The sequence below is a fragment of the Phoca vitulina genome, unplaced genomic scaffold (genome assembly GCF_004348235.1).
Source record: "Phoca vitulina isolate PV1807 unplaced genomic scaffold, GSC_HSeal_1.0 scaffold40, whole genome shotgun sequence".
Classification (NCBI taxonomy): Eukaryota; Metazoa; Chordata; class Mammalia; order Carnivora; family Phocidae; genus Phoca; species Phoca vitulina.
The window spans coordinates 1,059,975-1,083,968 of record NW_022589743.1 but is presented as its reverse complement, the minus strand read 5'-3'; the positions used below and the strand labels follow the sequence as shown (position 1 = coordinate 1,083,968).

The following is a 23,994-nucleotide window of genomic DNA, read 5'->3' as shown; positions in this document are numbered from 1 at the left end:
TCTTTCTTTCTTTCTTTCTTTCTTTCTTTCCTTTCTTTCTTTCTCTTTCTTTTCTTCAAGATTTTATTTATTTGACAGAGAGAGACACAGCGAGAGAGGGAACACAAGCAGGGGGAGTGGGAGAGGGAGAAGCAGGCTTCCCGCCGAGCAGGGAGCCCGATGTGGGGCTCGATCCCAGGACCCTGGGATCATGACCTGAGCTGAAGGCAGACGCTTAATGACTGAGCCACCCAGGCCCCCCCTCTTAAGACTATATTTAAATACAGCTGGGGCACCTGGCTAGCTCAGTCAGTAGAGCATGTGACTCTTGATCTTGGGGTTGTAAGTTTGAGCCCCATATTGGGTGTAGAGATTACTTAAAATCTTAAAAAAAAAAGTAAAAAAGAAAAAAGGTAAGTGTGGCCGAGTTTAGTGACTGCACTTGAATTTCCCAAATTCCCAAGAAACTTGGATGTTTCTGAGACCCCAGAGGTGAAAAAGCCAGGACTTGCCTATCTTCTAGAAAGAACCCCTGCTGGGGGCAAGGGCAAAGCTATGTCTTGGAACTGGGAGACACTGCAGTATTGATCCTGCCAAATCCAGTCCCCAGCTTCCTCGGGTCCCCTTAGTGAACTAAGGGCCAGTGGAACCAGAACCCTACTCTAGGGGTATGGGGGCCAGCAACAGGATGCCAATGGCAGGCTCAGCAAGGCATCAGAACAGATGCCTTATTTCGGTGATAATTTCATTTACCTTGGTACTTGGACTTTAAGAAACAGCCAGAGGGGCTAAATTAAGAAAACAGTCCTAGAGGCAGAATTAAACCCTTCCATTTTCTGACAACTACAAATGATAGGCATGCACAATGACTAATTTTAAACACACCAGTATTTTTTTTTTATTTTTCAGTGTAAAAATCAAACATGATAAAGAAACCTTGAAAATTATTAGCAGGATTTTTTTTTTTTTTTTTGATGTGACAATGTACTCATTATGGTTCTGGCAAGGTTAGCATTGCTACATTTCAGAAGCTGACTTTCTTTAAACAGTCTTTGCAAACACTTAAGTGCTCCAAATGGTTGGACTCTGGGTAAAACTCAATAGGAGTTAAGAGGGAAGGTCACTGCTGGGCAGGGAGGGCATTTCTGAGAAACCCAGATGAGAATGCTATGAGCACAGGCCGTGTCAAAACCACTCGGCAAGGGCTCCCTCCCTTCCGCCTGGGGGTAAGGTCACTCTGAGCCCCTGTGAACCCCCAAACCAGGTTCCCTTCTTCCCCTGTCATTCTGCAGACAAGGGTCATCCACAAACCACACGTGTGGTGGCTTTGGCAACCAGAAATTAAAAATAACCTATGGTTTTTCCAGTAGCCAAAATGATCCCTCACCAAAGCTCATAGACTGAGAACCTGAGCATGCAAAACCACAGTCTGGGTGAAGGGATGTCTGCTTTTCAAATGACCTGCTAATTCTTCGCAACCCACAGTAATTTGGTTTCTGTGAACCCACAGAAGCAGGCCCATCCAAAAAGGGTTTTGTCTGCTAACCTGGAAAAGTCCTGGTATAAACGAGTCACTGGCAATGGGGTAATTTTTAAGGCTGCCCCATTTTCCTAATATTTTAAAATGTTTGTTCTCAGTCTTTTTAGGAGAGGAAGAAGCAAAGCAACTTCAGAAGCTAGGCCCCACAGGCTTGCGAAGAGGTGGGTGACATTATGGGATGCTCTCCAGGCTTTCTAGAGTAGGGTCAACAGGGAGATGGACAGCAGATGGTCAAGAGACAAATGGACCATTTGAGGAGACTCTAAGCTACTCAGGGAGTTAATAATCGAGAGCTCATGAGACAGGGAGGGAGCAAAGCCATTCCTACTTCCCTGGCTGCAATGCCATGAAGTGTCTTTAGCATGAGGTTCACTTATATTGGTTCTAATTGTCAGCATATTCTTTACTTTCACACATTAAAATAACATGAAGGAAACTGTGTGCTAGAGATCAGAGGCCTCCACTAGCTACTGAATTACTGAATCATGGTCCTATTATGGCCTTTGAATATCTCCATGTCTTTAAATCCACATACAATACATAGAGTGGAAAATTTGTAACCATCCACCCCGCCCCCCCAAGTAACATCATCCCATAGACAAAATTACATAAAACCTCATAACATCCTCGGGAGGTAGATAGTATGTCCTTACATTTTTTAATCAAGACATTAACATTCCATTTTCAAATGACAGCTCAGTCAACATCAATGCATATGACAGTCCAGTCTTGTAATATTCAGAGGAAACTTGCATTCAACTTTTACAAAGTGCAAAGACCTGTTTATCATGTTGACGGCATGGTGGGGTACACACTATCTACAGCTTGGGTAAATGGAGCTACATACAGTCTTAGGTTCTGAGCTCACACAAGTCGAAAGCCTACACTTCTCTTGCAGGCTCTTGTGAATCCACGGTCCTCATTCGCAGAACAATTCAGTCCTTTTGCTTTAGAGAACAGAATCCTTTTCCTAGGGTGGCCCGGGTCTAGCCTTTGGTTTCAGGCCAAAATTGTCTTCTTTACAGGCACTTAAGTCCCAAATCCATTCTGTTTTTCTGAATTCTGCCTAAAGAGAGAGATTCTCTGATCTATACTGAGGGTAAAAATAGCCCCCAATTCTTTAAAAGAGAAGACATATCATTGTGTATCTCTTATCTTCTTCTGCATAGCCTGATGGTATTTTCTAGGACAAGATTTTCCTCACTCCACTTTCTTTTCTTGAGCTCATAAATCTCAATTCCAAGTCTTTGTGAAAGAGCTTGGCTATCTCTGAGGATTCAAATCTTGAGTGGCCTCGAGTTTCCCAATCTCCACTAGAGACCAACGGACCAGTTCTCTGTGGGGTACACTTTAAAGTTAGGACTCTAAGCATTTAACATTTCCATTACGGTCTTACTGCCTGTGCTGGGATATGTATCAGCAGTACTGCTTTTTCCTTTAAAACATGCTAAACCTCACATTTAGCAGAGGGGAAAAAGCAGAGGAGGAGAATAAGAACAGTGATACAGAGACTACTTGGAAAAACCTTATGTTGGTGTGAGATTTGTTCATAACACAGTGTTTCAACTAAGCAAAATTTTGTGCTTTTTTTCTTTGCAAAAGAAATCTGAGGTCACTTTATATCTGGGCCACTGTGAGTATGGGCCTAGCAAAATGTTAAGCGCTGCATTTAAAAGGTGAGAAATGTTGTCACTGACAAAGTCAGAAGCTGAGTCAGGAACAGCTCAGAATGGGTAATAAGGCATAAGATTAGTTAGCTTATCTGTGTCAAGGCAAGTATCTTTTAGGGAGAATGACTTAAGGAATCTAAAGGCTGGTGGATTTATCAATATCTTTTCTTCCCCTGGTGGTAGTGGTGGAGGGTAATAGGGGAGATACTTCTGTTTAGTTCTCTGCCAGTAAGGAAATACCTGTGCAACAATTCAAGTGGGGTGATGAGGAACATCTGGAGAGCCAGTTCTCTTCCCTTTCCCCCTTACCCCAATTCTGTCACCTTGGCTGCAAGGGAACTTTTCGTGCGGTTGGTTGTTACCCCGGATTGTGGCCTCCTGGGTGTGTGGTGGGAAATGATGGACAGATCAGACCTACAAGGCGCATGGCAGAGGGACTCTGACTGAGAAAGGAAATGTGCTGTCTGAAGCTGCTGCAGGACCTCACTGTCCAACACGGTCGGATGTGAATTCTGCCTCTGCCCCTCTCTCTTGGCGATTGTGCTAAGATTCTCCTTCACCCTCTCCCCTTACCCCCAGCAAGGGGAAGGGGCATTTATTGGTATAAGGGGTGCCTACAGAAGGAAATGTTTACCAGTGTGGTGGCAACCACTACATACTACCTGGTTCAACTTTACAATTTACAAATGTGGAGTTTGCACATATAAATTTCCTCTGGACTTGGTGTGCCCCAATCTAGGCCCAGAACGCTACAGTGAAAGTAGCATTTGTGAGTGGTCATCCCACTTAGAACACTGACCTCAGAAGAATGGAAATCATTCAGAAAATCTGTTAGTCACAGGGAAAATGAGGGTCATGTCTTCAAAAAAGTCCCCAGGTCAGTGGGATGGGCCTCTTTCACTCTCTTGAGGTGCAAAAGTTGGCTTCTTCAGAAAGACTTTCCCACGAATCTGTTGGAAATGCTTGCTTTCCCCAGCTTTCTCTCCAACTAATTCTTGCTTCCAGATTCTCTTTCTTTTGTCCCCTGAAAGTCAACAAGATGTGTGGCATTTCCAGAGTATAATAAGCAGGTCCTCTGCCACAGTGGGAGTCAGTAACTGGCGCAGCTTGGAGTCTAGGATTACGGAAATACAGCGAAATGCTGAAGACTATGCACTGAAATACATCTAGTCTTTTAGCCGGAATCTCAAACATGTTGGGACTGTTACCATGGAATTTCACAGAATCTTTTTTCCTGAGACAGACGCCATGCTACAAAGAAGGATAAGCCATTTGTGCAGTCTGAGGTGGAACATTTTAATTACTGGCAGCACATGAATTAGTTGAGTTTGAGTCTAATGCCTAAGCCCTTTCGAAATACCAAGGCAGATACATAAAATGTGAATCTAACAGGAATTGGGGATTCTTGACTCTGGTAGAAATGTGCACAAAACTACTCTTAATTTGTAAATAGGTTCTGTGAAATTGTCCCTGGAAGCAGAATTTATTTTCGCTAACACCAGTTCTTAAAAAGGGAAAAAAAAAAAAAAAGGCCTTGGCAAGCAGCTGCAGGTGCCACTTTGTGTGTACACTTTGGGGCAAGATCAAAATACCTTCCTGTTTTTTTGTTCCTCCCCACCATCCTCTTCACATTCACGACTCAGTGGTTAAAGGAAAAATTTAACACTACCATTTTCACACCAAAGAAATGTGAAACAGGTATTCATATACATATTCTCCTGCTTCATACCCATACATTAAAAGGCTTAAAAGATAACTGGGGTTACAGCATAATCACATAAATTTAAAGCTGGAAGGGACCTTAGAGAGTGTCTAAGCCCAACTCTTATTTTATGGTTGAAGAAACTTAGTTTTAAGAGTTTAGTGATTTGCCCAAAGTCATATAGCTAATTAGTAGCCAATATGGAATTCACAAACAGGTTTTGGGACCCCCTACTGCAGTACTAATTTTACAATTATCCCTGCACTTTTCCTTGATAGCATGTCTCTCATAATTAACTACAAAGCTGCCCAATACATCTGCAGGACCAAGATCTGACTTTCAGGAATCTTCCTGGCCTACAGCAGCTCCACTTAAAATGGGGAGAAAAATCCACCCGGCTTGATCACGGAGAACCTGTCAGCAGAGGTGCGCCCCTCCTTACTTCTTCAGGAAGCTCCTGTGGGGAGGGGGAGAATAGTTCATGCTTTTTTGGATTGTTTGGTTGTTTTCTGTCAAAAAAAATCATCGGCAAGTTTGCTTTAGGTCTGTATACTAATGCTCCATGAAGGAGACCAAGAACTTTCAAGTAGCTCTCCCTGCCTCCTCCCGGGGTGCTGCTAAACCATCTCCCCCTCAGAGTCCAGTTCTGCCAGTCTTGATCACAGGACATAGACGCCATAGCGGACAACTTTGTGGAGTTTCAATTATGGTCTATGTTTAAAACCATTAGTTCTTCTGGTATAGAATTCCTCCTATGATGATTGGTTTAACCCAAAGCAGCTTTTTAATTGATATGGGAGGGTAAAAGGGTAGAAGCAGAAGTATCATCAAATGACTTGATTTTTTTTTTTCACTGTGTGATAAGAAATGGGTCTGATGCTTAGAGACTGGAGTCTTCAGTAACTGATAACAGATACTTATTTTATGGCTGTTCTTTTCCTTCCTATTAGACTCTAATTTGGGATGAGGAGATTATATCCTAGACTTCCAGCCTGTGTTAAGTGCAGAAGGGTGTGGCTTCCCAGCGAGGTTAGCTGGTGAGCTCTTCTTCTTTGTGGAACTGGCGTATGACCAAAAGGCTTTTCCACGGATGTATCTCAGAAAGAATGTCTCATGCAGCACAACTGGGGGACTCTTTTGACTGGCAACAAACCCCAAGGACCGCTTGTTCCATTGCTGCAAAAGATAATGACCAAAGACTTCATTGGCTTTTAAATATCATAAAAATTCAAGTCCCTGATGAGAAAACAAATGTTTCACAAAAATGATAACATGATATATCTGCAAACAATTTCTGAATGAAGACAGCGTTTCCCTGTTGCCCATGTGAACATGACCCTTTGGACACTAAAAATGGTATGGAGAGGAGTTTGGAACTGAGTTTGTTCTGAGAATAACTTGTTAGATGGGGTGTCGGTTTTTACAAATGATGTCGAATGCTCGGACGTCAATCATCTCTGGGACCAGATGTTCACTTCAGCGTGGCTCTGTGCTCCCCTCTGGCTATGTGAGACGAGAATTCATACCGATCATGGCTTCGATACCCACACATGTTACACTCAAAAGGGTCACGAAAGCCGTGGCAACCCATGTGAATAGTGAACATCACATAATCCAGGAAGAGGACTCGACAGTGGTCACACCGATACACATCCATCACCTCCCCTTCTTTGTTGATCACTTTGATGGAGTCTCTTGGACAGATGGGTGGGGGCTTGAGGAGTTCATAAGAGCGGGGGACCTCCTTCAGAAGTGGCATCCCATTGCGGGCCCTAGGGGGGACCATGTGATTTTGCTGGTAGATGTGATTCTGGCGTTCTTCATGGTTGCTATCAGTGTCCGTGGAGTCATGGCCACTATTGTTGGGGGAGAGGCCTCTTTCAGAAGGCAGGCTCTTCTCTGGCAGGTGGATATTCTTCTTTTCTAGGTCCTGGGCGGCACCATTCGGCATCTCGGCACGGGTGAGGGCTATGGGATACATGCTGCTGATAACTGGAACCATCTCTGAGGTGGGAGCAGGTGGGGTCTGGACCAAGGGGCGCAGGGCTTCGGCACCAAGATAGCTGATGGCATTATTGATGGCTTGGTCCATCATCCGGGTCTGTATTATCTCACTCTCTTTCTCGTACATATAGCTGGGATTATAGTTGACGTCAAAGCAGTGGCGCTTCTCACCTAGAACAAGTGAAAGAAACAATTACAAGAGGAAGAACACAAAGGCAGAGTTTATAAAATGATTTTCCAGAGTCCTTGAAAAGGGAGGAAAGACATGCGGCCTGCTTAAGAACACCCAGCCCAGGCAGGATGGTTCCATTTGGTGCTGGGGACAGTCTCAAGGGACAGTGGCTGACAGCACACATTTGGACAGTCAAAATAAATGTAGCCAGCAGGCAAAAGGGAGAGTCAGAGACGTCAATGAGTTGAGGCTACAACGTGAGCTGTTTCCACTGCTCGCGTCAGAGGGGAGTGCTGGAGAAAAGGAGAGAAAAAGAAGCGAGAGGACACCAGGGCAGGGTTCGCAGGGAGCCAGGAAGCTACCACTGTGCAGGAGCGTGGCCACCTCTACACTTCGACTGTCCATGGACTCTCAACACCCAATCAATTCCCAAACTGTTATTTTGCTTGTTATTCTCTGCTTGTAATACAAGGGAGCTCGGGGGACGGAAGTGCTGCAAGAAGTGGGGACTCTCAGCAACTGGCCTCTGCAACTTTTTAAATAGCTACAGAGGCAGAAAAAATAGCCCCCAAACCTCCAACTTACCACTCCTCAAACACATTGTCACCAGACTGAGATTTAAGTAAAAGAACTGCAAATGTAGAAAGTCTTAGAAAAGCTTTCTTGAAAGATCATGGTCTTTGTCCCTTTCATAAAGTATATTATTCTTTTGCTTGAAAAAATTGCATCATTGATACACATGTGATCATTAGGACCCATCCCGCATTTAACTGAAAAATTTACTTGTGGTCACCCTCTCCTACTGCTCATGTCAAACTGCTGAGAAATTCTGAAAACAGAGTTTAGCCACCTTTGGGGCGTGTGGGTGTTGTGTGTTAGAAAACAGAGGCTCTCTGGCCACAGGGAAGGCAGGAGCAGGGTCTGTAGTGATAGCAGATGTGCTCGGTGGTGAGTGGCTGGTAGAAGGAAGAGAAAGCAGGGAGGATGTGTCAAGTACTGAAAGTGAGGCTAAGGTATCGCTGATGATTTTTCATTCTGTAGACACTAGATTCTGGAGAGATTTGCTGAACCATATCCTCTCTTCTGTAACACTCCCTAGGCATGTTATGGTTCCAAAACCTGTCACTGCCATACAGTAAAGGGTCCGATAATGAAAGAACACAAGAAAACAAAAGAATTGGAAGAACCGGTTCCTGTTCTTGAGGTGTCTCCAACCTAGTGGGAGAGAAACGAGACCTGTATCCGTGGAATTGGAAAAAAATAAATGTTAGAAGTTGTGAAACGGCTGCCCTGCTCTGTGGAGGCCTTTGATTTTATTTTATTTTTAAAGATTTTATTTATTTTGAGAGAGGGAGAGCATGCGTGCATGCAAGCGGGGAGAGGGGCAGAGGGAGAGAAAGAATCTCAAGCAGACTCCTCGCTGAGTGCGGAGACTGACAAGGGGCTCATCTCATGACCCTGAGATCATGACCTGAGCTGAAATCAAGAGTTGGAAACCTCAACCAACTGAGCCACCCAGGAGAGACCCTGATTTTATTCTAAATGCCACATTTGAGGCACTTAAGCAGGGGAGTAACATGTCTTCTGTAAAAAGAATTATAAGGCAAAGGTAAGGCAGTTTGGTGCAAACTGTATATTTAGGTGTTTTTTTGTTTGTTTTTGTTCTTTAGATTTTATGAGAGAGAGAGAGAGAGAGCACAAGCACAGGGAAGCAGCAGGCAGAGGAAGAGGGAGAAGCAGGCTCCGCCCTCAGCAGGGAGCCTGTCATGGGGTTCAATCCCAGGACCCTGGGATCATGACGGGAGCCGAAGGCAGACGCCCAACCATCTGAGCCACCCAGGCGCCCCTGTATATTTAAGTGTTAAGGAAATGCAAAAAATTCAGGAGTACCTGGGGCAGGGAAAGCATTCGTAGAAAACAGATTTTGAGAAGGGTCTTGATATACCGGTACAACTTAGATTCTCAGAGTGGTCGACAAGACATCCTAATTGAGGGAGGAGCATGACTGAAGGCAGAGAAGTGGGACTACGCGGGACAGGAGCAGGGAAGAGTAAGAGAGTCTGGCTGTGGCTGTATTAGGGAGTATGAAACACAGAATTTTCAGCCTTCACTTATTCCTTCACATTCTGCAATGCTGACACCTCAGGGTAGTATGGTGGTTGAGTGCACGGGTTCTTGGATCAGATGGCTGGCTCTGACGCTGGCTCATCAGTTACTCGTTGCATGACCTTAGGCAAGTTATTTGACATGTCTGTGGCTCCGTGTCCTCATGTGTAATGGGATAATAACTGTATCTACCTCCCAGGGTCACTGGGAAGTGCTTGGAACAATGCCTGGTACATAGAAAGCACCTGGTAAATGTTAGGGTGTTTTGTTTTGTTGGAATCAGTTCACATTTTCTTTTTTTTTTTTTTTTTGCTAAAATGAATTTGCTTTTTTTTTTTTTAAGATTTTTTATTTATTTTTGAGAGAGAGAGCATGTGTGAGCGCATGAGTGGGGGTGGGGGGTGGGGGAGCGGCAGAGGGAGAAGCAGACTTCCCACTGAGCAGGGAGCCTGATGCTGGACTTGATCCCAGGACCCTGAGATCATGACCTGAGCTGAAGGCAGACGTTTAACCAATTGAGCCACCCAGGCGCCCATGAATTTGCTTCTTAAGTAAACTTTCTATCACTAACATAAACAGAAAGCTAGACTCACCACAAATAGAAGGTAACTATGAAAAATAAAGACAAAGAAACAGAACGATTTATTTAAGTTTTGATCAGATACTGTGACTACCTGGACACGAGATCCCCTCTCTTTGTTAAAAACAGAGATTACTGGGGTGCCTGGGTGGCTCATTTGTTAAGCGTCTGCCTTCGGCTCAGGTCATGGTCCCGGGGTCCTGGAATCGAGCCCCACATTGGGCTCCCTGCTCGACAGGAGGCCTGCTTCTCCCTCCCCCACTCCCCCTGCTTATGTTCCCTTTCTCGCTGTGTCTCTCTCTGTCAAATAAATAAATAAAATCTTAAAAAAAACAAAAACAAACAGAGATTACCAAGTGTGAGATTAATGTGAAAGAAAACTACATCCAAATTAAGTCTAAGTCTTTTTCCTTGGTATAATCAGAAAGATTGAGAGAGAACTAAAAAACGAAATAATTTTCTTGCCCTGTGGGTTTCCTGGCATTTTGCATCCCAGATCTGGGGAGATATTGAAAAAAGTTAACACACGGTAGAACCAAAAGATGGCATTCTGAATGACCAACCATAAGATTTAGATTTGAATGAAGAGCAAACCGTTTCATGCCCTTGAGCAAGGGAGGCTTGTGTCAAAATGTAATTTTCAGAATATTAATGGATAGCAAAGTGTAAGACCGGAACGGTGAGGAATTGAAGCCAGAAAGACCAGCTAGAAGATCTAATTGAATAAGATGGATTTGTCCTGCATCCACACTACCTTAAGGCCAATCTGACAGTTTCTAGACAAATACCTGAGAGAAAAAATCTGCAAAGAAAAACACCCTGCCTTGGCAACTCAGTAAAAAGCAACAGAAAAGTAGACCTTTGCCAAAGTCATCAGTGGTTCTTATTTTCAACTTCCAGATTGGATATATCTTTGACAGCTGTTTGAAAGAGTGAGGCTGAGAACATGAAAGCCAGCTAAGGTCACAAATATTCATTCCCCTGAAAGTGACACAGAAATGATGAACTTTGGTTTCTTGGCCTTTTCGAGGTCATTGATGATTTTCCAGTGTGGCTGGCTCTACTCCACTCCTCAAATACCAGGGGTCCCTGAGAATCTTTTTATCTTTTCATCTAACAGAGAGGTTCCAGAAGGTTTCCGGGGTGGGGCAGGCACATCACAAACTCTGCTTTTATCCTTTCTCCCAAGAGTTTGCTTTATTGAACGAGGCCTACAGTTTCACAGTCTCTACCACCTGCAGCGCATGTCAGAAGACAGCTGAGTGCTAAAGTTGTAAGAGGCAAAACAGTAAGAGGAAAATACAGCCCTGGATGAGTGGAAATATGTGACTGAGTTCTGTGGTTAAGGCAGACCATTGTTCACTGTGAAGACAGGAGAGCCTCAGATCTTCACGTGCACGCAACCTGCAATCATCAGATCCCCTCATCTCTGAGTTACGGTAACTTCAGTAGTGCAGATGATTATCAGTCACCTGTAGACATGATGACTCAATGTGTATGAAACCCAGAAGGGGTAAGCTACAGTAATTGAAAAGCCAAGAGCTCACGTTTCTTTAGTAACACACTCATAAAAAAGGTTAGTCAAACCACAAGAGTGTAACTTCTCCCAAACCTGCACGGAGCCTCTAGTCCAGCTTGTAGTCAGAATCATACCACACCTTTGAATGATTAATGATAGCTTCAGGCTGAATTAGAGGTTTCCTTCTGATGAAAGTACAACTGGCAACAGCAAGTCCTGAGTTTAGGAACCAGGACCATTCCTTACCTGTGCTTTTTTTTTTTTAAAGGGGTCAATCCCTACTATCTAGGCTTTGGTAACTCTAAACTGAGCAACTGGCTGACCCGAGTGGCTGCAATGTGCTGAGGGTGTATGGTGGTTGGCTTCCGAGTGCCAACCTGAAAGTACAGAATCACCGCCTAGAGCTAAAAGGGACCTTAACTGAGCACATGCATTCAGACCTCTGCCTTTGGGGCCGAGTGACAAGATCTACCACCCTGATCTCTTTACCTCTGGTTTTTACACTTCACATTACCTAGCACTGTGCCTTACATATAATACTAACAAGAATAGCTACTATTTATTGGGCCTTTACTATATATCCAGTGCTGTCCTAGGTACTTTTTGCATATTCTCTCATTTGCCTAAGATGAATAAGCCTCTCTTAGTCCGATAAGAACCTAACCTACAAACAGGTTAACTTGCCAAGGTCACTTCGTTAGTAAATGGAGAACTAGGATGCAGTCTAAGGGCCCATATATATCTGCCTGTGTCTGAGCATTTTTTTCAAGATTTTATTTTTTATTTTATTTTTTTGGAGGGAAGGGAGAGGGGCACAAGGAGAGGGAGAGAGAAGATCTTAAGCATGCTCCACGCCCAGTGTGGAGCCTGAGGTCGGGCTCCATCTCACAACCCTGAGATCATGACTTGAGCTGAAATCAAGAGTCAGATGCTTAACTGACTGAGCCACCCAGGCGCCCCTGTGTTTGAGCTTTAATTGCTGTCTCCTGGCTGCTACCTTGTCCATGGCTGCACAATCCCACCACTGGCAGTGATTTCAGATTCTCTGCTGGCGTGGTCCCCATAAGCAGTGGACAAGCAACTGTGCTTTGTTCCAAATGGACTAGCACCGTGCATCAAGAAGTATCTATGATGCATGGAGTTGTTGTGGTGTTTGTAAGTTCTTAACAGAGTGCCTGGCATATGTAAGCACTCAATAAATGGTAGATCTTTATTATTATTATTATTATTATTAGCCTCACACCATGTTAGGTGCCCTGAGGAGTACAAACATAATTGCAATCCCATAGGAGATGCAGCATTTACACTACACAGCATTACACTGCATTACACTGCATTTGTAATTTCATTACAAATTGTTACCCCTAATACCATGTGGTGGAACAAAGTACGGAGTAGTCAAGAAAGTGAAGAGAGAAAAATACGGACAGCTTCTCAAATATGCCACGTAATGTGGGACAAATACTAACTTATTTTTTAAAGTCTCCTTGTAATCTGAGGTGGTGGCAGTGATGGTGGTGGAGACAGTTCTGTATATCACAAAAAACTGTCTATTAAACTCACCTTGAGTACAGGAGGAGAACAGAGCAGAGAGAGAACTCAGGAGACTATGAGAATGTAGACCATGCATACATTTTTTTAAAAAAGATTTATTTATTGGGGCGCCTGGGTGACTCAGTTGGTTAAGGGTCTGCTTTTGGCTCAGGTCATGATCTCAGGGTCCTGGGATCGAGTCCCATGTCGGGCTCCCTGCTTAGAGCAGGGAGCCTGCTCCTCCCTCTCCCTCTGCCCCTCCCCCTGCTCTCTCTCTTAAAATAAATAAAATCTTTTAAAAAATAAAAAAATAAAGATTTATTCATTTGTTTTAGAGAGAGAGAAAAAGAGCAGGGAGGAGGCGCAGAGGGAGAAGGAGAGAGAGTCCCAAGCAGACTCCTCACTGAGCATGGAGCCCCATGCAGGGCTGGATCCCACGACCCAAGATCACCACCCAAGCTGAAACCAAGACTTGGATGCCTAACAGGCATCCCAACCACGTGTACTTTTAAGGGCAGATGTGAGCGAGGGCATTCCAGACAGCATGGACAGAACCATTATATACGAGAGGGAAAGTACACATAGAAGTGGGAGTAGTTCACTGTGGCTGAATTAAAAGATTAGTTGGCTGAAATGATAAAATTAGAAAAGGTAACTTGGAGACAGACTGTGCAAGACTCAGAACACCTGGATAGTTCAGATTTTATTCCAATGGGAAGCCACTGAAAGGTTTTTTTGAAGGGGATGGGAATGATTTGAACTTTAGAAATATAACACATTTCCACTATTACAGGCATCATGAGGGGGTGATGGGAAATATTCAGGTTTTCTTTTTAAGTTTCTTCAAGTCACTGAAATGTACTTGCTGGCTACCTTCATACCATATCCCATGTCTATTATCACTTACTCTTCCTGCAAACACATGCCCAAAAAAAGGAGTGGGGGGCCAGGCAAGGAGAGTAGATGGAATATCTGTGAGGTAATGGCTCTGATCTCAAGCTAAATGAGACTAAAGTGACTAACATTTCTTCCAGGAAGAGGAAAGTAGAAGGGAGCCACAGAATAGGCAAGAAGGGGAGCAAACATAGAGAGAGCCGTGGGGTGGGGGGTGAGGAAAACTGAGCTGGGGACCATTTTTTGTTGCTGCAGAAGACTTGTTATTTGGATGTCATCAGTCCTGACAGAGTCACCAGGGGAAGACTTCTTTTCTCAAGAAAACACACCCTGGGTGGGGAATGACTGTCCTTCTTCAGGGGCTTTTTCTTCCACCAGCTTTCACTGACTATACTCCTCCATGTCCAGAGCCCCAGTATAGCACACATGACACACTATGCTTTGGGTGACCTCCCAGGGTAGGAAGGCCCTGGACTGCAGCACATTATAGGCCTCGGTCCTGGCTCTGCTCTGTCACCCACTAGCTGCATCTCTCCATCTCTCCAATCCTCCCTCCTTCCCTGGGGAAAGAACTTTGCTGGGTGTTCCTGATACCCCTTCAAGCTCTTAAAATGCTATGATTCTGTAATACTTATAGGATTATAGATTTCAGCTCCTTGGGAAGGGGTGGGAGAAGATACTTTTTGCTGTTAGAAACGGGTATTCAAACTGCTTCCTGTCGCTCTGTTAACCAAAGCAGACGATTTCTCATTAGTTACTTCACAGGGAGAATCGATGGTGTTTGTTGAAGTGTCAAAACCTCACTAACATGTTTACCGCGGGTGAGTGAGATCTTTTTTCATGCTGTTTTCAACATGAAAACTTCCTTTAATAAAATAATACATAAAATTAAAAATAATAAGGAGATGCTATGGTAACCACTTCGGTCAGAATAACACATCTGTTTTTGGAGAAGGAATGAAAATCAAAAAGAAATATGCAGAAATGTAGTCATTTTCCTCCTCCCTCCAGGATAGAAATCTGGCCTCTATTTTGAGCCAAGTATTTGAAGATGGCCTAGTTAGAAGTCTAGTCAAACAAGTTTATAACAGGAGAATAAGATGCAGAGAAAGGAGAACTCTTAAAAGGGTTAGGTGCTAAAGGTGAGCTATCCTGGGGCGCCTGGGTGGCTCAGTCATTAGGCGTCTGCCTTCAGCTCAGTTCGTGATCCCAGGGCTCCCTGCTCAGCGGGAAGCCTGCTTCTCCCTCTCCCACTCCCCTGCTTGTGTTCCCTCTCTCGCTGTCTCTCTCTCTGTCAAATAAACAAACAAAATTTTAAAAAATAAATAAAAAATAAAAGTGAGCCATTGTGTCCTTCGAAAAGAGAAACGAAGAATTATTTTGATGATGTAAAGACGCTGATTTCTAATGACTGCATGTCAATTTATGTCTTAAATACAGAGAATGAAACAAAATTTCTTGGAGAATTAGGAAAGAAATGATTTTATTTTTCTTCTACGGAAGCATTTTAATTTTACTCTTACTCTTCAATAGAGGCAAGTTTTTGCGTTTCTAAATGCACTTAGACTTAACCCAATCTGTCCCTCTTCCTCAGTTCATTTCTAATGTGTGAAAAACGATACCTACTGGTAATTCTCTTTAGCCTGCTGGGAAAGTAACAGGCTGACCTGATGGTATAATTTCACCTTTACCCTCATAGTTCAAGAGGTCAGGGAAGCCAAGGTTGGTCTGAGTGCTGTGCAACTTGTCAGCAAGGATTAAAGGGAGTGACTCACTCTTCCTTCACACTTTACCCTTTGCCATTTCCCTGGCAGCTGAATCTTTTCAGAAAACAGCACCGTGGAGAGGAAATATAGGAGACAGAAGAGAAGAGGAGGGAAAACATTAGCCCCGTATGTTTTGCAGCACTTCATCCCATACACTGCAGTGTCAAAATGTTCCTTTTCTCTCCCCAATATTACTGTTTTCTATCAGAAAGGTTGATTCCATTAAATGACTCAAGGGGTTTCCTTTATTTGAAAATGGTCTCTTAAAGGAGGGTTCAGGATATAAGCTAATGCTAGAAGATTAGAACAGGGTTCAGGAACAAGAACATCATGGATATGACAGGAGTGCTGTCCCCATTTCCTGATGGGAATGAATGGATGGGTGAAAGAGCAAATGAACAAGTAGTAATGCCTTCAGTAAAATAGATGAATGTTGGGCTTAATGCAGCTGTTTTATAGATTCTCATATTTAACCACACCTTCTTAAAAAAAAAAACAACTAAAATATATGACATGGTTCATAACATAAACACCTTGTCTGTATAACCTTGAGAAAACAGTTACCTGAATCTACACATATGGGCTTACAAACACAAAATGGTATTCATAATTGCAGCCTTTGCTAATTCATCTTGCAGACTTGTAGAATGATAGAGCTGGGAGGGACCTTCCCGATCACCTCATCACCAATTCAGTCTCCTCATTTCACAGATGAGTAAACAGAGGCCCAGAAAGGTTATGTGATTTGTCTAAACACACACGGTTAAGAAATGACTGAGCTAGAATCGGAACCTGGGTCATTCGGCTTCAAATCCAGTGTTCTTCCTACTGCGCTATACCACAATTTACCAAACAAAATTTCCCCCAGTTATTCAGGGCCCTGAAGCCCTGAAGTTGCTACCTCAGCTTAAATCAAGAGCTAACTCTACTGGGTTTCCTGATTCCAAATAGAGAGAACATGATGGTTCAGAAGATAAGAGAAATCAGCACCTATAAGCATCTCTCCTGAGTCCGGAAATGAAGGAGTAAAAATCCTTTGGTTACAAGGGTAACAAATGGAACAGATCCCTGATGCAACAAGCAGAATGGCATGGACTTGGACATAGGAAATGTGTTTTTTTAAACCCATGAAAATACCAAAGCAATTTTTATTATATTAAGTAGGGTTTTAGCTCAGCTATAGGTTAGGACAGCGGCACCTGGGTGGCTCAGTCAGTTAAGCATCTGCCTTTGGCTCAGGTCATGATCTCAGGGTCCTGGGATGGAGCCCCACATCTCCCTCTCCCTCTCTCTCTGTCAAATAAATGCATAAATTTTAAAAAAATAAAAAAACAACTATAGGTGTAGGACAGCTACAAGGACCAAGCATCTTCTCTCATATGTTATTTCTCTTAGACCAAAGCGCCTTTACCATAATTGGATTGAAATTGAGTCACTTTACATTTTTTTTCTTGCCTATTTCTCCCCATGTCCCTCTCCACATCAAGTACAGCCATTTCTAGAGTCATAACTTCCCCCAAATCAAATTACAAAGTAAATTACACTCATAGAATAAAAACCTCTACTTTCCTTTGTTCTGACTACAGTCAGAACTTCTTCACAGAAGTGAAAATCAACTGATATATGAGCAATGTCTTAAGATCATGTCTTGGAATCACAATTGATCCACTTGATCCATTGCTCCTAAGCCCCACATGGAGGTCACTACATGCCCCCTGACATTTCTCAGGAAAGAGAGGGAAGATGGTAATGGGTGGGGGGTGGGAGGGGTGTGTCTCTCTAAACTGAAATGCACCAACTTTATTTAGTCTGACACAATTCTTTTTTTTTTTTTTTAAGATTTTATTTATTTGACAGAGAGAGACACAGCGAGAGAGGGAACACAAACAAGGGGAGTGGGGAGAGGGCGAAACAGACTCCCAGCTAAGCAGGGAGCCCCATGTGGGGCTCTATCCCAGGACCCTGGGATCATGACCTTAGCTGAAGGCAGACGCTTAGCAACTGAGCCACACAGGCGCCCCAATCTGACACAATTCTTAAAGTGATTAAAAGGATACAAAAATTTTCCAGCTAAACAAAATAAAATAAATAAGTCATAAGCACTTAAATAAGCATAAAAACCAACCTAGGTAATTTTGAAATATATGAGTTCTTTCAATATGTCTCTATAATTCACATAAAATATCTGCCTGTATAAAAATTATCTAGACCAGAATAAAATTTAACCAGATTTAAAAACCACGCAGGTACTTAATATCTGTAAAAGCTATTGAAAAGAATCAAGCACAAACGGACTGTAATAAGACATCAATAGCACCAAGGAGCTTTGGAAAAACAGATTGATAGGTTTCTAATATTCTACTGGTGTTGAGGGAGGTCTATTTTCATGTGATAACTATTTTTGTTCAATATCACCAAATTTCAATTTATAGCAAAACTAATACATTCAATTCAGCTGCCCCCTTCACAAATACAAATCTATTTTAAATATCATGGTCACATTTATGTAAACATCTGGGAGAGTTGGACAAAACATCTCTGTCGTTCAGCAGCCCCAACACTTTAAAGAATAGAATTCTTTCTTAGCCATCTCATTCTGTTGCATTGTTTGACAACGTGAAAACCAGTAGCATAAAAATTAACTCCAGTAAGACAAATGATTGAATCCAGCTTTGTTATGTAAATCTATGTTTTCCCAACTTTCTCTCAAAGCCAATCCTCAATTAAATTCAAGAAAGTATGGCAATAAGTTTTAGAGCACGAAAAAAGTTGGGGCATGATTACGGAACCGACTTGTAAAATATAATTACAAAAGGTTACAAAAATGCTATCTCAAACATCTTACTGGTGTCAATTGCATAAACTCTCTCATGCAACATATGTCATTCAGAATAAAGAGGAAGGAACAGCATTTTTAACACCAACTCCATTTAGGAAATTGGATATCAAATACTCCCATCTTCAGGAGTTAGGATTATTCACTTAAAATATTTTATTCTATTTGCCTTAGTTATCAAAATGAAGCACAAAGAATAAAAGTGTACAATGGAAAACCAATTACCTTATTTTAACAGAAATTAAGGGCCTGTGTAATATATAAGCATCCTATGTTATCTCATTTAAACTATCTACTAACAACAGCAGGAAAAAGGGTCGTAATCTTACCAATGAATTTCTGAGGCATTGAGCTTTTTCGTTTTGCCACATTGCTTGCTAATCTGTCCAGAACGAGAGCTCTTTCACTTCCCATCTCTGCTTTGATGTGTCTTGCCTCCGCACTTGCTGGTTTGGAAAAATGTAAAAAGAAGAGGGAAAAGAACACAGTGGTAAATGATGGAGAAAAAGGAAATAAACTGGAAGGGAAAGTGTTAGAGGCCTGATGCACACTCTGTTGTTACCTGTTATTACTGCTCAGATTCTTGCTTGGGGTACCTGCTGTGGGCAGCGAAGCCAGCAGCAGGGCACGTTCAAATCTCGCAGTCTTTTGCTGAGATGGGAAAGCCCGACCCATCCCCAACCAGTATCTTCATTAGCAAGAGGAAGTATTAAATAAACAGCCTGGACGTGGTTGGTTGCAAAAAGATAGATAGATGGAGATCTTCTAACCCCCGATCAGCCTTCTTTCTGATTCTGAGTAACTGCGTGTGACACCTGCAGACTGATACAATTCTTCTTAACAACTTAAAAAAAAAAAAGTATGGTGCCCCAGATTTACTGCTCTGTTTATGTTAATAGCACTTTTGAAAATAGATACACTTACCCAGACAGCAAGAAATCTACTCAGTGATTTGTGTATTGAAATTCTGAGTGGTTTTTTTCTTTTCTTTTCTTTTTTTCCAGCATGTTCCTTTCAGTTCCTATCTTTTAAATTCTATTTCTCTGGGCTCTGCATTATCTGTTTCATATGCTCCTCACATTTCAAAATTGTCTCAGCTAAAATTTCCCTGAGCAACACTTCTGTCTTGAAATTAAAGAGCAATTTGTATAATGCATCTTTATTATATTTCTAATGAACAATGTGAATAAAAACTGCCTAACAATATGGTCTAGTTGTTAATCCACAAATAGACCTTTAAGTGGTTTAGGCCTGTGGTTCTCAGACCTGCCTGAACATTAGAATCAATCTCTCTGCAGAGAATGTAAGAAACACCTATGCCCAGGTTCTCCTTCAGATCCTGAAATCAGGATCTCTGGTGTAGGCATCTAGGCAACAGTATTTTTAAAGCTCTCCAGATGATTTTAAAATGCAGCCAGAATTGGAAATCATTAGAATATATAAATAGTACTAACATCTAGTCAACTAAATAGTACACTAGAATAAATAGAGTATAATTTACCCTGGTACAGCAGGCAGTAGTCAATAAGAGTCCCAAGCCTGAAGTTCAAAGAGATACCAGCTGCTTATCTAAATATAAGGCTTTAAACTTGAGCACATGATGCTAGCCCAAGCTACAGATCAGCAAACTTTTCTGTTAAGGGCCAGATAGTAAATATCTTAAACTTTGTGGGACACATATAGTCTTCTGTTCCATATTCTTTGGTTTTTCCCCCAACCCACTACCCTTTAAAAATGTAAAAACCTCTTTACACAGTCTGCTGGCTACATTTGGCCCAAGGGTCACAGTTTGCTCACTCCTGTCCTACGCATTCATATTGTGTTACTACAAACATTTCTCTCTGTTTTATCATAAACATTTCAGCAAGTCCAAACTAAAATGATGTATCCATACATTTCTAACATCTCTAAGGAAGAAGAATTGAAATTAGCTTAAGAGACTAGAGTAAAAAGCAAATGATGGTTGCAGAACAGATTCCCCCCCCCCCAAATATATGCACAGATTTAGGGAAGGTCAGTGCTTATTCTGTAGTTGAAGTTTGCTGTGTGAAGAGATTCTAATATATAGAAATAATGTCACAAATTCCATGGTCCTCTCAGACATTCAGTACCACAAATTGACATGCCCAGAGAGAAAAAAAAACTGGCCACCTCTGCAAGTAAACAAGAGAAAAACCTCCAGGGCAAAACTCAAGTAAGAAAACTGTCAGCGCAAGAAAACTAGAGCCAAATTACAAAAAGAGAATTCAAAATATTAAATATGTTTCATTTTATTATTAGCATGTTTTTGTTTGTGTTGCCAGTCATTGTACAGTAAATTATAAAGCTCAAGGTTTTTAAAATTCAGGAATAAAATGAAATCTGGCTCCAAAAAGGATTAAGAGGACGATGACCATATTTACTAGACTTGGGAGTTTCTTGTCAAACGTAATTATATGCTCCAAAGAAATAAGTCCCAGCCTCCAGTTTCAGTTATTAACAATACTATTTGTGTAAATGAAAACAATAAAGGTCAGAATAGGGGGCCTGGGCAGCTTTGGGGCTGGTGGTAAAGCACTATCACTTTGGCTGACCGGCTGTTGCAAATAATGGGCACTTTAGCGACAGGACACTTTGTTATTGAGTGAAGTGGGTCAAATTCTGTCCAGCACAGGGATAGGTTTAAATGACCAAACAGGAAACTATTATATATATTATTTCCTTTCACACAAACCACCACCAGATGTGGCACTACCCAGAGCCCCAAGAGCAGAGAGATGAAAGACAAAGGCCTGGGATTTGAAATCAGTTCCTGAGGCTGTTACAAGGAGGCTTTTTCTTAGAATCATCTGAGAGGCAGTTAAGTGGTGCTTTGACTGGGAACAGTCATTCTGGTTTGAGCAACTTTGAGAGGATTAAATCCAGGTAACCTCCGCCCACCCCCCATCCCTCCCCCTCAACCCTGTATTATTATCAGAAAGATTTACAGGGAAATGAGAATGAAAAACAGTCCTGTGGGAATTTTTAAGTCCATCCCCATTTTACCACTATTCATACTGGTGTCTTCAGTCACTCCTCTAATGGGCCAATCATCCCTCAGAGATCTGTCCCTTCAGCCCCAGGACTCACCCCAAGCATTATGTCACCAGCCTACTTTTCCTGTTCAGCTCTCCGCAGTCACTGTCTACATTTTACCAAGTCACTATCAATTACCACTTGAGGACACCTACTCAATATCCTCTATATTCAGGAGGATGCTAGAGCGGGGATACATGACCTAAATAACGTAACGAGGGCATGTCACTAAATGGCAACTTTCCGAGATAACATCACCTTTTATCCCTGGTTACTCACCAAGCTCGTCTTGACAGTCATTTCTAGATAAATCTTACTCTGTAAAACAGTGGCCAAATGCCTGACATTTAAAAAGATAACATTCTGAAGTGTTTGGATGGACAGATAATTGGGGGCATAGGTGGAGACTTTCCCATCTCCACAACTCTGGTTAGAGCCAACAAAATCCTCCGAGGCAAATTGAGAGGGCTTCCCCCCACCCCCACCCCTGTCCCTGGCTTGTTCACTCAAAATATCAACTCCAAGATCCCATCTGTCATTGGACATATAAACACACTGTAGAGATTAAGTTCACCTTTACCAAGTTAACCGTTTTCTTTTTTTTTTTTTTTTCTTATTTATTTATTTATTTGACAGAGAGACAGAGAGAGCACAAGCAAGGGGGGTGGGAGAGGAAGAATCAGGCTCCCCATCGAGCAGGGAACCCCAGATGGGGTTCCATCCCAGGACCCCGGGATCATGACCTGAGCCAAAGGCAAACACTTAACCAACTGAGCCACCCAGGCACTCCAACAGTAGATCTTATTTATTTATTTATTTATTTATTTATTTATTTATTTATTTATTTATCCAAGTTAACCGTTTTCTAATTGGCAAGCTAGGCAAAGGCTCCCGCTTCAACAGAATGTGCTGTACTCTTTTTTCCCCAAACTGCTGGTCTTCTGCCTTGCAGTGGTTGGACAGCTTGCTGTGTAATACCATTACATGGGCACGCTTTAAAACACAAGGAAATGCTCTGGAGTTAGAGGGTCTCTTGGGATTACAAGTTTAGGCGGTACTCTGAAGAGCAAACAAAGAGGACCACTGCCTTTTGGTCCTCTGCTTCAACTTGAAGACCCAACTGTCTATTTATATAGTCTAGACTTGTTATCTTGCCACATCATGTCTCAAAAATGTAAGTGAAGGGAAACCAGTTTGGCAAGATAGTAAAGGGACAAGATAATGGGTTTAAATGATGAAATAGGAAATCCGTTCCTGGGTGGTGTTTGGCAGTTTTAATGTTGCAAGGGGTGGGTGTGGGGAATACGGGATAGTGGCAAAGAGCAATTTACACACTTGGTTCGTAAGTGAGCCTAGGAGGAGGGCTGTAATTCTGGATCAATTCCCCTTCACGTCACTTGCCTACTACATAGTGGGCGTACCAATTTTCATTAGCAAAATGATTTTAAAGACACGTTGAAGATATAAATAATAAAACTAATATGAAGTCATAATTACAGAACAGGTTTCTATCTTTCATCTCCACACAAGTCTTAATTGTCTGGTTTTCAGTTAACTATTTCCATGATGCAATTCCTATCTCAAAGTGACTGCAGATTTAACCATGTAATTGGTTGTGTTTTTGTGTTTGTTCAGAATCTTTCATTTGATCTTGAAGTGTTAAATGGAGCTCAACAGGAGGCATTGCTTCCTGTCTCTTCTCTGGTGTGGTCAGTCCGTAGCTAATGGACAGTGGAACAAAGGGGTGTTATTGTGTAATGAGAATTGTCTAACAAAAGACTGCTATCAAAGACTGAGGCAGGTTCTAACAAAAAAGTTACATAAAACTGTTGCCTTTTTGAGCAAGTAGAATAAATACTACCTGTAAGATGGTATCACTTTTTAAAAAAGAAAAATCAGTTGGGAAAACCAACTTTTAATAACTTTTTCGTTGGTCTGCTACTTGGCAAAAAATGTAAGTTTATTCGAAAATCCTCATGCTTGTATTGGCTCAGGTGAAACAATGAGCGTGAAGAAAAAAGGTTGTGACTCAAAGATTCATAAATAAATACAATTATTCAATTACTTTAAAAATCTTGTTATTGCTAGAACTCATTGTCATACAAAAAAACGTCCCACTCCAAGGACTCATAATTTGTGTGAAATGAGGCTAAATGAATTTCTATGCCAGATGTTAGTCCCTTTCTGGAATAAGGATCAAGCTAATGAGAAAAGAAAATCTGTGCTCTTCTCTATTTATTCTTCTTTTCATATATATACTCCATTAAGACAGCAGAACTGGAGTATCTTGATGATGTAGCAATATCCCATGTGCCTCTATTAGACCTCTGTAGTTTATTGACGGATCAAGTGCCCATTGCCTTGTTGGATTGTGAGTTCTCCAAGGGTAGGGGCTAAACTTTCACTCATTTTTATGAACAGCTCTGTCACAGCTCTGGCACATAGAGAATCCAACAAATGCTATCTGAATAAAATAAAAATGATTAGTAAGGCCAGAAGTCCTGTTACCCAACATGGTGTTATTTTGTAGACTGGTGTTCAGTCCAAGGCCTTTTTTTCTGTTTTGCTTCCATAAAGACCTGCTTACTCAAAGCTTGGGTCTTATACTAGGCTGCACTTCAATTTACAATAAGCACTTG

At 42.0% G+C, this 23,994-nt stretch overlaps 1 protein-coding gene across 2 annotated transcripts in view; it reads right to left on the bottom strand.

Moving 5' to 3' along the window:
- Positions 1–951: 951 nt before the first annotated feature.
- IKZF3 (IKAROS family zinc finger 3) overlaps positions 952–23,994 on the bottom strand; it is an 86,924-nt gene continuing 63,881 nt past the window's right edge. Inside the window, exons 1-3 of one of the 2 annotated variants that reach the window (XM_032429224.1) lie at positions 18,864–18,954; positions 18,631–18,747; positions 952–7,066 (exon numbers count right to left, since the gene is read on the bottom strand). In XM_032429224.1, coding sequence (XP_032285115.1) covers positions 6,363–7,066; positions 18,631–18,715 — 789 coding nt within the window. In that variant the 5' untranslated portion in view covers positions 18,716–18,747; positions 18,864–18,954 and the 3' untranslated portion in view covers positions 952–6,362. Of the gene's footprint in view, positions 7,067–18,630; positions 18,748–18,863; positions 18,955–23,994 lie in introns of those variants that run through there. The other variant, XM_032429223.1, reaches the window with a different exon arrangement.